Source organism: Geotrypetes seraphini, chromosome 15, assembly GCF_902459505.1.
Source record: "Geotrypetes seraphini chromosome 15, aGeoSer1.1, whole genome shotgun sequence".
NCBI classification, from domain to species: domain Eukaryota; kingdom Metazoa; phylum Chordata; class Amphibia; order Gymnophiona; family Dermophiidae; genus Geotrypetes; species Geotrypetes seraphini.
In genome coordinates this window covers 56,231,295-56,250,825 of record NC_047098.1, presented here as the reverse complement: position 1 = coordinate 56,250,825, position 19,531 = coordinate 56,231,295, and the positions used below count along the sequence as shown (strand labels likewise).

Sequence of the window (19,531 nt, the reverse complement as noted above, 5' to 3'; positions counted from 1 at the left end):
ATGCACTACTATTTATGGGTGTTCCTGGGGATGTACTTTGGATTAGAGAATGACACGGTGACAAAATTCATCACCGTTACCGTCCCCGCGGATAACCGCGGTAAACAATCTTCATGTCATTCTTTAAGGAGAGAGGGAAGAATCAGAGTATGAATGGACACAACCACTGACCCACAAGCTTTGCTTTGAAGAATGCTGGTGTAGAAGGACTGAGGTTGAAACAGACACTACAGAATGACAGTCTCTGGTATCCAGAGCAGATATTGTGATGTCATAATGCCTCATTCCACCAGTGCCTAAGAGCCAATCACATCAGTGATGTCACAATGGCTTCATTATCCTTGGCTCACATAAGAATCAGAGTATGAATGGCCACAACCACTGACCCTCAAGCTTTGCTTTGAAGAATGCTGGTGTAGAAGGACTGAGGTTGAAACAGACACTACAGAATGACAGTCTCTGGTATCCAGAGCAGATATTGTGATGTCATAATGCCTCATTCCACCAGTGCCTAAGAGCCAATCACATCAGTGATGTCACAATGGCTTCATTATCCTTGGCTCACATAAGAATCAGAGTATGAATGGCCACAACCACTGACCCTCAAGCTTTGCTTTGAAGAATGCTGGTGTAGAAGGACTGAGGCTGAAAGACACTAAAAAATGACATGGGATTATTCCCCGCAGTTATCCGCGGGGACGGGAATGGTGATGAATTTTGTCACCGTGTCATTCTCTACTTTGGATGCATTGCAGGGTGAGGGTGCCGTGTGCACAAGGCAACATCACCATTTATGAGCTAGAATGAATCTGGAAGCCTATGATGTTTTATATAAAACAGGCACCTTTTTGGACTTCTCATTTAGACATCCTGTTATAAAATCAAACTCAAATTCTCTTACCTTTATTATATCACTGGAATCCCCATTGTATTGGCGTAATCTGGATCAGAGTACTCATTTTCCGGGCTGCCTGGTTTTAAAATAAAACTGTGTAAATCAATATACACAACTGTTGGGTTGGAAATGTCTAAATCAAGACACATCCAAGCATAGGGGTCATTTTACTAAGGCCCGCTAGGCGTTTTAGCATGCGTTAAAAGCTAATGCATCCATTATATTCTATGGATGCGTTAGTAAAAGAGGGGGATAGTCTTGGGCCATTGAGTATATGCACATTTACATAATCATAATCCTCTTCACCCCCTCCCCAGCTTTTCTATAAAGTGGGGAAATGGTTAGCATAACACTTTAATGCATCATTTTAGCAAGCATTCATGCCCATAAGAGATTTATTCCTTTTTAGGCCACCTTTGATGCCTTGCTAGTTCTGACTGTTATTTTTCAGTTCCTCATATTTGTGCATAAGTTGACATTTACGTTCATAACCTGGAGAATATTGTTCATGTCTTTGAAAACATAAATAAGAAAAAAAAAAGTTTCAAATGCATCAACAAAAGTTGAGGACAGGTGTACTTAACAAACTCCATGATATCCTTGATAGGGGCATATTGGCATTCATGGTTTCAGTTAACCTATCTTCTGCTTCTGTTTTTGAGGACGATAGCTTCCCACTAACTCGCTTCCTGATATTGGCCCCCCGAGTACTATACTGACAAGGTTTACTTCCTTTTGGGGCTGATCACTCCTATTCTGTCATTCTGCCAATTACTACTTCTGCAGCTGCATCCTTAAAGCCCAGGGTTTCTCAGGGTTCTGTTCTAGCTCCACTTCTTTTTGATGTTTTTCGTAGTCCCTTGCAACCCTTACACCTTCCCAAAGGATTTTTGCATACTACTACTTCAAAGATCTTGTTCTCATTTCTGCTCTTCATCCCACCACTCCAGACCTGACACAATTTTAGTTTTGTCTTAACTCCACAGCCTTCTGGTTATATGACAATTTGTTTTGAGCCCTTCAAAATCAGTTGCGTGCTAGATTTTGGTCTACGGTTTATTACACAGGTGTCAAAGTTGGTCCTCGAGGGCCAGAATCCAGTCAGGTTTTCAGGATTTCCCCAATGAATCTGCATGAGATCTATTTGCATGCACTGCTTTCAATGCATATTCATTGGGGAAATCCAGAAAACCCGACTGGATTCCGGCCCTCGAGGAGGGACTTTGACACCCCTGGTTTATTAGATTTGCTGTACCACTCAGACTACAACAGAACAAAGCAGTTTACAATACAGGGTACCCACACAAACACTCCTTGATTTTAAATGGTTACAAAATCAAAACTTATTGGAATATGTTTATAAATAAGATGACAGCAAATACAAGTCCCCAAAAGCACGGTTAGCAAGATCTTACACAATTGCTTGCACGTTCACCCTTATAAGCTGCAATTGGTGCAGAAGTTACAACCTTCATACAATGCAACATGACAAAATGACCAGGCATTTCTCAACTGGCCCCCGAAATCACTGGACATTACTGTTTGCCACATTTTCCTTTGGGGGTACATGAAAGGCCGAGTGTACGTACCTCCACTACCCGCAACTATGGATGATCTGCAGGAACACATCACTGAAGCTATATATATACGATCACACCGGATATGCTTTGGAGAGTCTGGTCCAAGCTCAATTATAATCAAACGTTTTGCCAGACATCCTGGATGGAACTTATACATTTGGAACTGGACCTGTTTTAGAAGGGTCTAAGTGCTACAAATGTACTCAAACTAACCAGATGACCACTGCGTACATCAAGGTAAGACACCACCACACTCCCCCAGTGCTCACTGACCCGCTTCCACCACACAAAAAGGAACATCTGTCCCTAAAACAGCAGCACCTGGTATGAGGAAGCCTTGAGCTGCACATAGGTGTCTTAAGTAGTCTGGTGGCTGGGCTAATGAACCATAAAGAGGAGGACCCAGACCCATAAGCCATTTATGGTAAAATGTGAGCCCACCCAAAACCTACTATACTTCCATATAGGTGCAACCTGTAGCCATATGTCCTGTTGTTTTTTGCTTGGCTGGACTTGGACGTTTTTAGCCCCCTGGACAAGGGGCAGAGACAATCGTAGTGAATGGTAAAGTGTGTTTTTTTGATTTATGTATATCTTTTTTCACACTTAGCACTGTTGGGTGCACTTTATTATAAAAAATACGGAGTAGAGCCCGGGGATGTTTCACAGTTAACACTCGTTTGGGTGTAAGCCATGTGACAGCCTTTTCCACTGGTTCTCCGGTGGGTGGCTGTGTTACTGAGGGCTCTCCCGTTTAATCTACTTATATCTTAAACATTATTGATAGGTTGGTGAATGTAGGTGAGCCGTCTCTGCTTTTGTCTCTCTCCCTTGTCTAGTTCCTTTTCTTGGGGTTTGGGAGGTTTTTTTGCTGTTGGATTTGTTTACTTACCTTCCAATTTTTTCGGGTTTTTCTGATTTCGTTTTCATATTACATACATAAAATCTTATTTCCCTATGATTATCACATATAATGTAGACATGTCTAAACAACAACATTAATCGTCCCTGTTATAAACAGGGATAGAGCACAAATTCAATCAATTCAGAAATACAAGCAAGCTTTAAATCATGCATTGCAGTCAAAAAAAATTTTTTAAAGGCGATTATCAACTGAAATATACCTTAGCATAAGAAGGCACTGGCAAATAGAGTTTTCAGCATTTTCTTAAAATTCATCCTCCCCTTACAAATGCGCATTCAATAGTTCTATGCCAGCCACAGACGTCATTGATGCTCCAATGCTAGCATGCATAGTCGACATTCTACCCTCCAAACTTAATTTCATCCCATTTACATCTCTAAGTTCTCGTCTCAGTTTATAGATCTCAAAGAATTCTTGTAAGATCTTTGGGGAAGGATGTCGATGTGGCCAGTCCATTACTTTACTGGCCTCACCCACATCCAAATGGTCAGGATTAGGATGGAGTATAAACTTAAACGTTCTGGCGGCCTAAATGTCCTGGTGACCAAGACATCTATGTAGACAATTTAAAAAAAAAAATTATATTTGGATGTCCAGCAGTTTATGATTTGAAAATGGCCATTTTTATCTCTCCACCTTTGGACGTTCAGCTGGAAATGTCCAAGTTGGACTTAGACTTCTTTTTTTTTTTAAGTTCTATATTATTGAGATACATAACTAGTATAATTTAGCATTTATGTGCCACTTGGTTAAAATAAAAATTTTAAAAATATTAAAATGATTAATTGAGCAATAAAAATAAATGGTACAAAATTGCAATTAAAACCATGATGTCTGCTAATGCTACAAACCCCCCCCCCTCCCGCATGGTGTGTAAAGAAATAACTAACATTTGTATAAAATATTATTTCCATGATTTCCTGATAGCTGCTGGTAATGTACAGATCTACGCATGATGACCTTAGTTGGAAATGGGCTAATTTTTAGGAAAGAAGGTTTTCTCTCACCCCTTTTTTGACTGCAGTACAAGGCAAATTGGGTCAGTTCTGGAGCTTTTCAAAATATATCCCGGAAGTTCTGAGTAAAAAAAAAAAAAAGTTACCTGAAATCTCTCTTGAATTTTTCCATTCCTTAATATTTACAGCATTTTCATAGTCAGAAGAATCATCTGTGGCTGTAGAGGGATTCAAATAGGAAAAGGACAGTTGAATAGAAAAAGGAGTTCAGTTGCATCTTCAAGTTTGTCAGAGTTTATTTTCGCTTCTTGTTAACCCTTTCAGGACCATAAGGATCGTAGGCCAATTTTTGTGGTTTTGACGACATTTTTATGGTAAAAAGGGCTTGCAGATGCCAAAAAATTGATTTTTTTTGTGAAATATCATTATTTTTATTTAAAAAAATCACACTTCTGGCTTATGGACAGTGTGGCAAGTGAATCTTCTCGTCAATCTAGCAACGACGCTAATGAATGAATGTCGGAACCAGTTTGTTTACATAAAGGCAGTATCATATGGAATCCATACATATCAAATTTAGAACTGTAGACTATCCCAATCAAAATTGATAGGATTTTAAAGTTATGGGACAAATATGTCCCTTGGTCCTGAAAGGGCTACAGTAATGAAGCACAACAGGAACATGGATTATAGTGCTTTGCAAAATTCTACAGATCCCTGTATGTTTTTCACATTCTTCTGTCTAAACAAGGGTTGTTTTCCTAATCTACGCATCACATTTGACATTTTCAGTGTGAAAGAACAATTATATCCCCAAACGATTACGAAACCAAAAAGTCTTGACTGCACAAATCTTTGAATTCTTGGCAGAAGCTTCTTGAGCAGGAAGGAGTTATGAGTGGTTTAGGGTAAGTGTCTAACAACTTTGCATATCGGGGTGGTGAAGTACAAGGTCTTTCAAGTTATCTTTATATTATATATATCCCCCCAATCCATGGCCTACAGTCTTGCCACAGATTTTCTGTTGGGTTCCGGTCTGGGCTTTGGGTCACTTGCTAAGTCCCATGCCAAATTTTTTATTAAGATACTTAGGGGTCCTTTTATTAAGGTACGCTAACCAATTTAGCGCATGCTAAATGCGCACCTTAATAAAAAGGACCCCTTAGTCGAAGTATAAGGTTACAACCTCTCCAACCTAGTGTGCTCACAATCTTTTTTTTTTTATGTACTTGCCCGGGCTCACAAGTGGGAATTAAACCCAGTTCCCCTACTTCTGAGGCCACAGCAGTAACCTCTAGGCTACTTTTTCCGTACAGATGGAACCGTAGCAGATAACAAATATTGGGCTGTGTGGATAGAAGATAAGTGTGACATCACAGGCAGCACAACAAACCCCCCCCCCCTCACTTTTCTTAATCCAATGTTCCCACGAGCCACCCCTTATTAGTATTTCAGCATATCATGAATACAAATGGGAAAGATGTCAGTCAATGTTGGGAGTGCATGCAACTCTTTCTTTGGTTTTTTTTTTAATATGAATTTATTTTTTTATCAAATGATAACACAAAGAAAAAGGCATTACAATGTACAAAGAACAATTAAATATACTCCATTATAATACCACTAACTAAATGAAGGTGAGCAAATGAATCAGAAGACGGAGAAAGCTGTAGTTGTGCCGCCCGCAGTGGGAGTACAGTCGCTGCCCCAGCACCCGCAGTGAAGGATGTCTCGTCGGAGCAAAGCATGGTGCAATAAATCCTGCATGAACCTACAGCTGATGCGGTGCTTGTACCCGATTGGGTAAAAAAAAATGTCTGCCAGCGGGCCAATGTAAGTGCAAATTTGTAATTGTCTGGCGGGCCAGATTTGTCCTGCGGGCCAGAGTTTGACACCCCTGCTCCAAGGTGAGCAGGAGTTCTCCACCCACAGTCCTGCCAGCAGAGGGCACTGTTTCGTGAGAGAGAGGCAAGCTCTATAAACTCCAGGGAACCTGTCTGTCCCTAGTGATGGAAGCCACAATACTGAAGCACCAGCCCCCAATGGCAGCAATGTAGTTGAAGGACTGCTGCCTGGCTTGGCAAGAACAGTGGTTTTCCTCAGGATCTGCCTGTATCTAGCATCATCCATTTTTCCTTCAATTTTCATGAGCTTTCCGGTCCCTGCTGATGCAAAGCATTCCCACACACAATGCTGGCACCAAAGTGCTTTACTGTAGAGAAGATGTTTGTAGGGTAATATGCTGTGTTTATTTTATAACATACATAGAGGAGGTAATTCTGTAAGTGGGGGCCTCTGTTTAGATGCTCCAATGCCATGTGGTGACAGTCTATTCTATAATGGCATCTGCAAACCAGATTCTGTACTAAAATATTAGTGTAGCCCGACCTCAGCAGGTCTACCATTTACTGCCCAGGGCTACCTCAGCCATAGAATCGGAATAACTGTGGTTGTGTAAATGTGGCAAGGTGCATGTCAGGGGCATAATCAGCCCTCCAGTTTGAGGGGGCCCAGGGGCAGACGTGAGGTGATACATTCCTCCTCTCTACACTCCCCAGAAATCAGGCATTTTTCCTCTCTCCCTTCCTCCCTGTGGTCTTATGTCTCTTTCACTTCTTCCACCCCATACACTGCCAGTGTAGTTCTGCATCAGCTCTCAAGGTAGCCTTTCCTCTCACCGACCCCCAAAGCTTTCTCTGTACAACTGATGAACCCCAGAGGGAGAAAACTTCTGAGAACAGCAAGAGGCATGGAAATCTGAATAGCCTGTGTGAGAGAAAAATTCTTATTTACAAATACTAGAGTAAAAAAAGGTGAAACAACCGTTGTTCTAAGTGCTTTACAATATATTAAAAATGACTCTTTGGATAGTACCTGTACAGGTGAATATTCAATCAAATTTCCATGCTTTGCTCAGCTTCCTGAGGTAGCTTTTGCGAAACACAGCTCGTGTTGAAGCCGGGGTTTCTTTGCACCAAGATAAGTGATTCAATATTTCTGTTTTTTTAAACTTAAGTGAAGTTTATGTGCTGTAATTAAAACACTGGTTGCACTGGTAAAGGACGTCTTATTGCATGGCTGAAAAGTTTATGAGTACATGAGAATCAATATACATTATAGAAAATCACTGGTTTACCAAGTAAATTTTGTTTATTTCCTTTGGGGGCTTTTAGTATGATACAATGATTTGGATGGCAGGATGGACTGGTTATGTTTACAGGCAACACACAGGATATGACAAAAATTTAGAATGGCTTGTTATGACTGTCTGTGTATTGACTGATTAGTTTTATTCTGTCCTTTCTGTATATTGCTGTTCTTTTTTTATTTAATTATTTGTATTTTATTGTAAGCCGCTATGACATAAGAACATAAGCAGTGCCACCGCTGGGTCAGACCACAGGTCCATCCCGCCCAGCAGTCCGCTCCCGCGGCGGCCCAACAGGTCACGACCTGTCTGAATCACCCCTTGGTTTCAGTACCCTACGATCCCTTTGTCCCTCAGGAATCCGTCCAATCCCTGTTTGAATCCCTGTACTGTATTCTGCCTGATCACTTCCTCCGGGAGCGCATTCCATGTGTTCACGACCCTTTGGGTGAAGAAAAACTTCCTTGCATTTGTCTTGAACCTATCCCCCTTCAGTTTCTCCGAGTGCCCCCTTGTACCTGTTGTCCCTCTCAGTCTGAAGAACCTGTCCCTATCCACCCTCTCTATGCCTCTCAGGATCTTGAAAGTCTCTATCATATCTCCCCTGAGCCTCCTTTTTTCCAGAGAGAAGAGCCCCAGCCTATCCAACCTCTCGGCGTATGGGCAGTTTTCCAGCCCTCTTACAAGCTTCGTTGCTCTCCTTTGGACTCTCTCAAGTACCGCCATGTCCTTCTTGAGGTGCGGCGACCAATACTGAACGCAGTATTCCAGATGCGGGCGCACCTTTAGCAATTAACGGGATATCAACATAAGCATAAACCTTAATGATCAAATAAAGAGCAAATGCTCACAAAGCAAAAGCTGCATGAAGCTTAGTAAAAAAAAAAAAAAAAAAAAAAAGAACAAAACAAAGAAAGCGATTAGCCCAGGGGTGGGCAACGAGGGCCAGAATCCAGTCAGGTTTTTAGGATTTCCCCAATGAATATGGATGAGATCCATTTGCATACAATGGGAGGCAGTGCATGCAAATAGATCTCATGAATATTCATTGGGGAAATCCTTAAAACCCGACTGCCCTCGTTGCTCATCCCTGGATTAGCCTAAAGACCTCCAGGAACAACAGCAGCCAAAGAGACCCCCCCTCTTTTACCAAGGCGCACTAATCGATTTAGCACATGCTAAATGTTAATGCACCCATTATATTCTGTGAATGTGTTAGCATTTAGCGCGTGCTAAATCAGTTGGCGCGCCTTAGTAAAAGGACCCCAGAGAGAGAGAGAGAGAGGATATTTTTTAATCTGAATAGGGTTAGGTTATTGGGATAGTCTATGTTTCTGTTTTTTATTGAATAATTATTGGATGGGGGGAGGGGGAGAAAATGGTTGGTTATGCATATTTGTAAGTTGAATGTGCTTTAATTAACTTATTATATTATATGATATATATTTGTATATTGCACTTTTGAAGTTTAGAAAATCAATAAAGAATTTTTTTAAAAAAGGACCCCAGAGAAAACAGTTAGTGGAACCTTGAGACTTACCGGGCTCAGACTTACTAGTGGACGAGATCACGATGTTTTCATAGGAGGGGATAGCCTCATCATCTGCAATTATTTAATGCAGTTATTTATTTACAGTACATTATTTGATACATCATTTTTTGTAAGAACAGAAGCAATTTAGGGGGTGGAGTTATCAACACCGGCTATTTTAGCACAGGGTCCCACTTTATGCCATGAAACCCTGGGCTAAATTAGCACAACTGGTGGTAAAGGAACCCATGTTAATGGCAATTCACATTGAAAACTTCCCCCTTTAGACTACTGCAACGAACTTCTCTCGGACCTCCCGCGTTCAAAATGCTGCTGCATGACTCATATTCCAACTCAAGTCGCTTCATTGGCTCCCCATCCGTTTCTGAATACAGTTTAAACTCCTCTTGCTGACCTACAAGTGCATTCACTCTAAAGCCCTCCGCTATATCTCCTTACTCATTTCCCCTTATGCTCCCCCCCCCCCATGATCTCTGCTCATTGGGCAAGCCCCTCTTATCTGTACCCTCCTCTTCCACTGCCAACTCCAGACTCCATCCCTTCTTTCTTGCAGTGCCATATGCCCGGAACAGGTTGCCTGATTCAATACATCGTGCTCCCTCCCTGGCAGTGTTCAAATCCAAGCTAAAGGCCCACTTTTTTGAAACTGCTTTCAACTCTTAATTCCCCCTCATTGCTGTCAGATACCTATACCCACTATAACCTCCCCAACCCTGAAATGTCCTGTCTAAATTAGATTGTAAGCTCTTCTGAGCAGGGACCTTTCAGCTCTATAGAAATAATAAATAGTGGTAGTAGGTAAACTGGCACATTTGGATTGTAACAGCCACATATGCTGTGGCAATGCTGGGATTCAGTTGGAACTTCTTCTTCACACACAATAACCTTTTTTGACTGAACTGATATGCTGATAAATGGCAGCTATTTGGAACCACCAGGGTGGCAAGTAACAATCCAGTAGTCGAGGAATGAGTTGCATTTTGTACACATCATGCTGTGAGTTTACAATCATTAGAGAACAAATCCTCACGTCTGAACAATAGGATGATTAAAAAGGTCCCTTTTGACCACAATCTGAACAGTTTGTTTGAGAGTGCCGCTATACTCTACCTTTTATTTTAAATGGCAGAGTATGTTATAAATTTGACATGACAAAGCCCACAAGTATCAGCCATACACTCCTCCTCCACGCATACAAAGGCAGAATTCAGCTCCTGATCTTAAAAGGAGTGAAATTTCTATTTAACTCACAGGTGGATGGAGAAAAAGGATATAAAACTAATGAGACACATAGTTAGACATGAGGCTGTGCAGAGATTGAATGGATGTATGAAGAGCAGGGAATGGGATAGGACATCATGAGGGAAAATCTTTACATAGATGGACTCAGATGAGCTGCAACTGCAAAAGGTACTTTTTACTTCCAGTCAGCCAACTAATTCAAGATAAGGGGGAGAGGGGTCGGAGGCAGGGGGGTGTTGTGTGGTAGCAAGAGAAAATAGGCATCTCTCCTGCTGCTGGGGGTTGCAGCTGCAGGGGGGGGGGTGTTGTTTGTGACGGAAGACAGTGGGCATCTCTACCGCTGCTGGTGGAAGGAGGTCATAGCTGCAGGGGGGAGGGTGTTGTTTGTGACGGAGTACTGTGGGCATCTCTCCTGCAGCTGGTGGAGGGGATCGCCACTGCAGGAAGGGGTTGTTTGTGGCAGGAGAGAATGGGCATCTCTCCTCCCTCACAAACTGCTCCATTACCCTCACTCATAAAGCTACATCCTGCTTTTACTCCCCTAAAACTACCCCACACCCTTTTAATACTTCCACCAAAATACAACCCCCAGTAACTATCCCACCACCCATCCCAGACTAGCACTTCCCAAAAATACTCCCTTGAGGCTGCACTATCACTCCACAAGTAGCCCAAATCCCCCAAACCACCCTGCCCTGCAACTGCCCCACTAGCCTGCAAACTGTCCCCATCCCCAAAAATTATTCTCTGCAACGGCCCTAGCACAGTAAAATTAAGTCAAGAAAAATGGCTATGCACACCTCTGTTTTCTGCAAATATAATTTTAACCGTCCATGAACATCTTTATTTAAGAGAGTGGAAGTGGGGAAGATTTCTGTCATTTGGCTGTTTTTTGTTCTGGACTCCTAACCTGTTACTACCACTACTACTTATCACTTATATAGTGCTGAAAGGAGTACACTGCGCTGTACATTTTGACATTAATAGATGGTTCCTGCTCAGAAGAGTTTACAATCTAACTTGGACAGATAGACATGACAATAGTTTTGCTAATTTTGTTTGTAGGGGGAGGGTTGGTAGGGTAAGGGACTTACTGTATTGTATTGTGCTATGTAAAATTAATAAAGATACATTTAAATAAATATTTAAGAGAGTTCCATCTGGTTCACATACCTGTTGGTGGTCTTAAGAAATGTCCACAATTATAGTAATCCATAGTTATGGGGTCACTGCAAGACAATATAAAACAGTAGACATTGCTATTTTGCACACTGACGACTTGTTGGTAGATAAGGGGCTAATGCTTAATTCTTAAGATTGAATAAAAATATATTAGGTATTTATATAGCACATATCAAGGTTATCTAAGTGGTTTACAATCAGGTACTCAAGCCTTTTCCCTATCTGTCCCAATGGGCTCACAGTCTATTTAACGTACCTGAGGTAATGGGTCACAAGGAGCAGTGCGGGGTTTGAATCCACAACCTCAGGCTGCTGAGGCTGTATCTCTAATCACTAGGCCACTCCTTCCAGGAGCCGGTTAGCAGCGAGGCAGGAGTTTCGAAAGCTTGCTTCTACCAGCTGCACCCCCATCAGATCGGCAGAGATATGAAGATAGGGCAGGGAGGAGGAGGAAGGCAGAGCCTGGAGGTGGCGGCCTTAAAAAATTCTGGGAGGGGGCATTGACCCGAATATAAACCGGGACCCCCATTTTGGGGCCAAATTTTTTGGCCCGAAATCCCGGTTTATATTTGAGTATATACGGTACATTGGTGTGATATACAGGCCTTCTTCACAGATAGAAGAAGTGGACAGATATTTAATAGTAGACATTCAGAATATATCTAAATAATAACAACTTTATTTTTATGTACCGCCATACCACAAACAGTTCTAAGTGGTTTACAAGGGAAGAGACTGTATACAGACAGCGACATTACAGAGAACTTTTGAAATTACATTGGCTTGTTAAGTTTAGTCAGGTTTATCTGGAAGTGTTTGGAAGAACATCAGGTTGAGGTACTTCAGGTTGAAGTGGGGTCAGAGATATTTGTCAAAGAGATAAGTTTTTATTGACTTCCTAAACGTTTGGTACAAAAGTGCATTTGAGATGAAGTTGGTTAAACATTTGCTCCATTTGCCTGCTTGGAATGATAGTGTTCTATCGAGGTATCTCTTGTAGGTGCAGCCCTTTAGGGATAGAAAAACGAACAAGTAGGTACTACGTGTATTAGTTGTGCCTGGGAATTCGAATTGGTGAGACAGATAGGATGGGGATGAACCTATCATGGTTTTGAAGCAAAGGCAAGCAAACTTAAAAATGACCCTTGCTTTCACAGGCAGCCAGTGTAGTTTTTTGTAATATGGACTCACATGGTCTGATTTCTTGAGGCCATAAATGAGACGGACTGCAACACTTCGGGTGAATCAATTTAAAACAAAAAAAAAATCGGCCTCCCAATTCAGTAACTGACCCTCCCCCCTCGCCCCCTAAAGCAGGAGTGGCAGCTTCCTCTTGCTGGCCGGCTGCTGCCGCACTTGCTTTAGAGGGTGAGGGGGGGGAGGGTCAGTCGGGAAGTGCTGGTGTCCGGCTTCCCCCCTGGCCTCCCGCGCACCATTTACCTAATATCAGCAGCCTGCAGAGAAGATAGCCGGTGCCAGTGATCTTTGCAAGCAGCCATAGGTCTTTGGAGCTGTTTCCTCTGCCGCGGTCCCGTCCCTCCACAGGCAGGATCGCTGCAGAGGAAACAGCTCCAAAGACCTATGGCAGCTTGGAAAGATCGCTAGTACTGGCGATCTTCTCTGCAGGCTGCTGATATTAGGTAAATGGTGCGCGGGAGGCCAGAGGAAACACACAGGCCTTCTGGGGAGAGAGGGGGTGTGCAGTCCTTTGGGGGGAGGGTGCAGTCCTTCGGGGTGTGGTGGTACAGGCCTTCAGGGTGTGGTGGTACAGGCCTTCAGGGGGGACAGGCAGGCCTTCAGGGGTGGGATATAGGGCTTCGGGGGAGAGGGTGCAGGCCTTTGGGGGGACAGACCTTCAGGGGAGGGGAGCCCTGGTGTAGAAGTACACGGAGGGAAGGGGGGTTCAAAGAGACGTGCATATGCCGGACTTTGGGGGGGGAAGAAATAATGGGTCTAAAAACAGAGGAGAGGGAGAGAGATGGTGGACAATGGGATTTAGGGAGAGAAGGAACAGAAAGGGAGAGAAGTTGGACACAAGGGATGGTGTGGAGGGGGGGAGGATAGAGATATTAGATAGGAGGGTAGTTGAGAAAAAAAGGAAAGATGCCAGACCTCCGGGGGAGGGAAGGGAAATGGAAGGGGAGGACAGAGATAAAAGATGGATGGTTAGCACAGAGAAAGAAGAAAGAAGGAGACCCTGGCAAGGAAGTTATCAGAAGACAACCAGAACCTGGGACCAACATAATTTGAATAATGACCAGACAACAAAAGGTAGGAAAAATGATTTTATTTTCTGTTTTGTGATTACAATATGTCAGAGCTGGTGTTAGACTGCAAAAGTGAGCTAGGATTTAACAGAGAGAGGAAAAGTCTTTTTTGTTTATTTTGTTTACACCATAGCGCCAGTGTGGTTAGCAGAAAGCAAAGGGGGTGAGGAGCAATGTTCCCTCTAAGGATTGATGAGGTGTGTGCAAAAAAAAATATGCATGAGCGACAAGTTACATACTCCACAAATTTATGAGCAGGCGCAGAGGACGCATTTTTAAAGAAATGTAGTTTATCCTTGTACTCCTTATGTAATTTTAATCATCTATGGATATGTTTGTATGTTTATTGTTCAAATGGTTTTATTTATTTTTGTTAGACGCTTTGAAAATATTTGATATTGCGTTTAAATCAAAATCTCAATAAACTTGAAACTTGAAACGAGTGCCCGTGAGATTGTGGGAGGGTTAAATACTCAAAGCTTAGAAGAATAACAATTTACTTAAAATTTTTGCTACGCCAGCTTTCTGGTATCTTTATATACAATGCGTAACACCCGGGGCCCATCATTTTTTGGCACCCCCCCCCCCCCATCTTTAAGAAAAACATGATTTTTAGTAACAAACCACACGTCACACATGAGTACCTAGGAAAAGGCAGCATCTTACATATTGCAGTGAGCAGTACATCAATACACCTATTGTAAAACTAAACAAGCCAGATCAGCACAGATCAATTCTAACAGAAAACCATGTCTTTCGAACACACAGAACACAGAAAACACCTTCGCCTAGTATGGAATATGTCATCACAAACTAACCCCTCACTCTTTTACAAAACTGTAGTGTGGATTTTAGCCACGGTGGTAACAGCCCTGACGCTCATAGAATTCTGAGCATCAGAGCTGCTACCACCACGGCTGGCGCTAAAAAACGTTCCACAGTTTTGTAAAAGAGGGGATAAAATAGAAATACACAGCTTTAACGCTCTAGCTCAGAGGTGCCCAAACTTTTTGGGCTTGCGAGCTACTTTAAAATGACCAAGTCAAAATGATCTACCAACAATAAAATTAAAAAACACAAAGCACACTATATGCTGAGAAAATGTTAATTATCATTCCTATTCTGGGTTTTTTTCAAAGAGGTCAAGGCAGATTACTCTATGCATTGTCACCTCAGTAACAACCATACAAAAATAGACAAATATACCCCCCTTCCTTTTATTAAACCACAATAGCAATTTTTAGCACAGGGAACTGCGCTAAATGCCCAGCACTGCTCTCAACGCTCATAGGCTCCCTGCGCTAAAAAACACTATTGCGATTTAGTAAAAGGGGGCCATAGTGCAAAATATAGACAGCATACATATATTCAGACACATTTTGATCACTAAATTTAAAATAAAATCATTTTCCTACCTTGTCTGGTGATTTCATGAGTCTCTGGTTGCACTTTCATCTTCTGACTGTGCATCCAATCTTTCTTCCCTTCTTTCAGCCTGTATGCTTCCTCTCCTCCAGACCTCATTCCCTCCCCTAACTTTTTCTTCCTCTTGATGCCCCCTTTCTTTTTTTTCTATTTCCCTTCTGTCTCCCTGCCTGCCCCCTTTCTTTCTCCCTACCCTCCACAAAGCCACTGCTGCCACCATCGGGGGAAACAGGCCCGAAAGCCACCGCCGCAACCATCGGGGGAAACAGGCCCCAAAGCCACCACCGCGGCTGCCCCAAGCTCTCTCTGCTTCCCATCGGGCTGACCAGCATTCCCCCGATGTCAATTCTGCCGTTGGAGAGGAAGTTCCGCCCAGCCAGGCAGCGATTGGCTGACCCGAACTTCCTCTCCGACTGCAGCCTTAGGGCGGGTGCACAGCCGGGGCGAAATGTGGGGGGCGAAATGTGAGGGGCGAATTGCTGGGGGCGAAATGTGGGGGGCGAAACTTCCGTGAACCCTCGCACCCCCACCCCGACGTCCGATTCCTCCCCCAGCCTCCCCTTACCTTTGCGACGCGTGTGTGCGCTGTGACGAGAAACTTGTGCGCTGCGATGTAATATTTTGTGCGCCAGCGCACGCCAGCGCAGCTTAGTGGGAACACTGGTGAGGAGGCTATAAAAGGGGTGAAGAGGCTATAAAATAAACCCACCAGGATGTTTGAAAAAAACAAACAAACACCCAATTGGGCAGGAAAATTGAATCGAATCAAAAAATGTTTTTGCTGAATCGGGCAGCACTAGTAAACACCAATAATGTTAGGCAATCTGAGTTGAATCAGTGGTCTTACACAGTGAAGGGATTAAAATTCTCTATTTCCCAGTGCTTAACACTTCTTTTTAGCAACAGGAATCACAAAATCCAGTTTAAATTCTGAAACACACTTTAAGTTTCAAGTTTTATTAAAATTTGATGAATCGCTTAATCTTAATACAAAGCGATGTACAAGTCTAAAAACATGTAATATATTTCTCAATCCGGGGGGAGGTGGGGAGGGGGACATACACCGAACAATGGACAAAAACAGACCCTAAAGGAAAATGGGAGAAGAAATACAATATATGACAGTAAAGGAAGACGAATAAGAGAAAAATGATAGGGAGGGAAATGACAACAATAGCGATAAAGTTCTAAAAAAGTTAGCAGTTAAAAGCATCTTATCAATTTTCCTTTGAAATGTACTGTATTTTTTGGACCATAAAACGCACTTTTTCACCCCCAAAAAGGGATGCGTCTTATGGACAGAATACACTGCGCCCCCCCCCCCCCTCCCAGTACCTCTTTTAGTGGCTTTAAACCCGCGGGCTCGCACTGCAGGGAAGGCGGCAGAGATCAGGAGAGTCGGGGCGCCACGGACTTCCATTTCAAATCCTCCCTGCTCTGCTCGCGGTCACCCCACCCCATCGCAAGCTCAGGCAGCTCTGGTAAGCATGCACAGGCCATCTACAGGCAAAGTAGATGGTCTGTGCATGCATGGGGATTGCTACCTAGCGATCTGTGTCATCGGATGGGGGCGTGCCTCCGATCACCACCATTTGCATGAGGATGGTTGGTGAATCGGTCGACCTGCCTCCAATCGCCCACAGATTGGACACGGATCTCCAGGTTAGTGAATCTAAGCCTTAGTTCCTGCTTTCCCCTGTAGCTCTACATTGGGAAGATTTCAGCTCTGATGTGTGGGTAGTGCTGGAAAGAATATTGGAGGTACTCTAGCACCCACAGATCTGGTGCCTATGGTTGATCCTACTACACGTGCACTCCTACACATAATTTAGAAAAGGGTTTTACATTGCAGATCTTTTTCTAAGATACTATTGGAATTCTACATGTCCTAACCTGGACATCTGAATTCTGATTATGAAACTCCAACTAAAATGAAGTCATATGTTGTTTGTTTTGAGGGGGGGGGGGGTGTTCCTTAAGTAAAAAAGACTGGTCTAGCAAAAAGGGCAGCTCCCCTTGAAAATGTAATGTAATTTATTTCTTATATACCGCTACATCCGTTAGGTTCTAAGCGGTTTACAGAAAATATACATTAAGATTAGAATCAATCAGGTATGAATGTAGCAACAGAGTGAGAAAGTGAAATGAAAAAAAATCAGCTCCTTAGAACAAAGCTCACAATTAGCATTAGTTAATTAACAAAATGATTCAATGGAAGGAGGAAACTTACATGTAGGTGGCATCAGATTCTGATCCATTGGCTGGAAATAAAAGAAAATATTTTCTTACTACTTTCTTATCTATGTATATGTGGAGGGACATTTTTAATATGATGTCTATTTCGCACAAAAATCCTGTAGCAAACATGACCATTTGCAAAACAAATAAACGTCCATCTTTTTGTTTCGAAAATGGCCAGCAGATGTGTTTGTCCTTCGTGTGTCTCTCTTTTGAAAGCATTTTTTAAAATGCCCAAAAGAAAACCACACAAAACAGCGTAACGTATTATAAAATCCATTTCTAGACTGCATCGCCTTTAAGTTCTATGCGGTTTACAAAAGATTAGCTAGGAATGCACAATTAATAATAATCAGGGGACTAGAAACCCATAAACTTTGAAAATACGTAAGTCTTCAACTGTCTCCTAAAATGCAAATATGAATCAGTCGTCAACAGTAAAGGTCCCAGATTGCAGCCTGGCATGAAAGCATCCGGTCGTGATATCTTTTTAATTTACAACCTTTCACCGATGGAAAAATCAGAAGAGCTTTAGAGCTTCGAGAAGATTTTTGAGTAGAAAACCAAAATAATTCAATCAAATAGGAAAGAGCATCACCATTGGGATGTAGGAGGGGGGGGGGGGTCAGCATTTTTAGTAGACTGACCACACAGGCATCTCAGCAGAGCAGTGGAGCACCTTAGGGGGCACAGCTCTCATGGAGGAGAGTGCGTTTGCTGCAGAGTGTTTTAAGCCTTTCTTGTGAAGAGACTAGGTCAGACATGGGCAACTCCAGTCCTCGAGGGCCGGAATCCAATCGGGTTTTAAGGGTTTCCCCAATGAATATGCATTAAAAGTAGTGCATGCAAATAGATCTCATGTATATTCATTGGGGAAATCCTGAAAACCCAATTGGATTCCGACCCTCGAGGACCATAGTTGCCCATGTCTGGATTAGGTACTATATCATTTTACTGAGGCAGGCTTGGTTAGGCCAAAACACGATCATGTCAAGTCACAATATACCAATAAAAGACATTGAGCACCAGAGTCTTCCTTCGCTGTTTTGTTTTCTACTTTCCCAGGTATACATCTCACCATAGCTCCCTTTTATTGTATGTTAAGCTCTCCAACACCCACGCAAACCCCACTGTACACCACACCAGTAGCCCTTATACCTGCAGGTGACACCTATATATGGGTACAGTGGGGTTTGGAAGGCTCATAAATTCCACCCTGTTTGAATGAAGTTAGAGTTTGATTCCTCACTACACTGCCCACCAGGCTACTCCATAGGGTTGCCAGATTTTCCAATTGGAAGATCTGAACCCCCTAGACCAGTGGTTCCCAACCCTGTCCTGGAGGAACACCAGGCCAATTGGGTTTTCAGGCTAGCCCTAATGAATATGCATGAAGCAAATTTGCATGCCTATCACTTCCATCATATGCAAATCTCTCTCATGCATATTCATTAGGGCTAGCCTGAAAACCCGATTGGCCTGGTGTTCCTCCAGGACAGGGTTGGGAATCACTGCCCTAGACCAGGGGTAAGGAAGTCCGGTCCTCGAGAGCCGTATTCCAGTTGGGTTTTCAGGATTTCTCCAATGAATATGCATTGAAAGCAGTGCATGCAAATAGATCTCATGCATATTCATTGGGAAAATCCTGAAAACCCAACTGGAATACGGCTCTCGAGGACCGGAGTTCCCACCCCCAGGCCCACCCAGTTCCACCCATCCCTGCCCTGTAATGCTCTAACCCTGCCCTAGCCCCGCCCCCGCTGCCTGTCTTGTGCGCAACGTCTTCGCATGGCATCTGCTCATGCACGGACTTCCTCCCTGCCCGACGCAATTTGAGGAGGCTTTTCAAAACCCGGACAAAACCCGATGTCACTTCTTCTGGAGCAAGTAAGTGACATCAGAGGGAGATTGGCAGTCATCACGGGACCTTCCTGTACAGAGCCAGCTGCATTCTATCGATGGGGGGGGGGGGCCCGTTACCGTTGATGCCGGGAGGGAGCCGTTGCTTTTTAAAAAAAATGCCAAGGTGACTCGTCCTCCTTCAGGGGGCCCCCCCTCACAGTTTCAGGCCCTAGGCACGTGCCTACTGGGCCTATTCATTAATCCGACCCTGAGGATGAT

At 43.2% G+C, this 19,531-nt stretch overlaps 1 protein-coding gene across 2 annotated transcripts in view; it reads right to left on the bottom strand.

Annotated features, from left to right (window-relative positions):
* Positions 1-19,531, bottom strand: part of LAT2 (linker for activation of T cells family member 2) — a 57,729-nt gene that overhangs the window by 2,352 nt on the left and 35,846 nt on the right. For both annotated transcript variants that reach the window (XM_033921177.1, XM_033921178.1), the window contains 5 exons: positions 17,403-17,433; positions 11,472-11,527; positions 9,045-9,107; positions 4,503-4,574; positions 902-971 (listed from right to left, as the gene is read on the bottom strand). In XM_033921177.1, coding sequence (XP_033777068.1) covers positions 907-971; positions 4,503-4,574; positions 9,045-9,107; positions 11,472-11,527; positions 17,403-17,433 — 287 coding nt within the window. In that variant the 3' untranslated portion in view covers positions 902-906. The remainder of the gene's footprint in view (positions 1-901; positions 972-4,502; positions 4,575-9,044; positions 9,108-11,471; positions 11,528-17,402; positions 17,434-19,531) is intronic.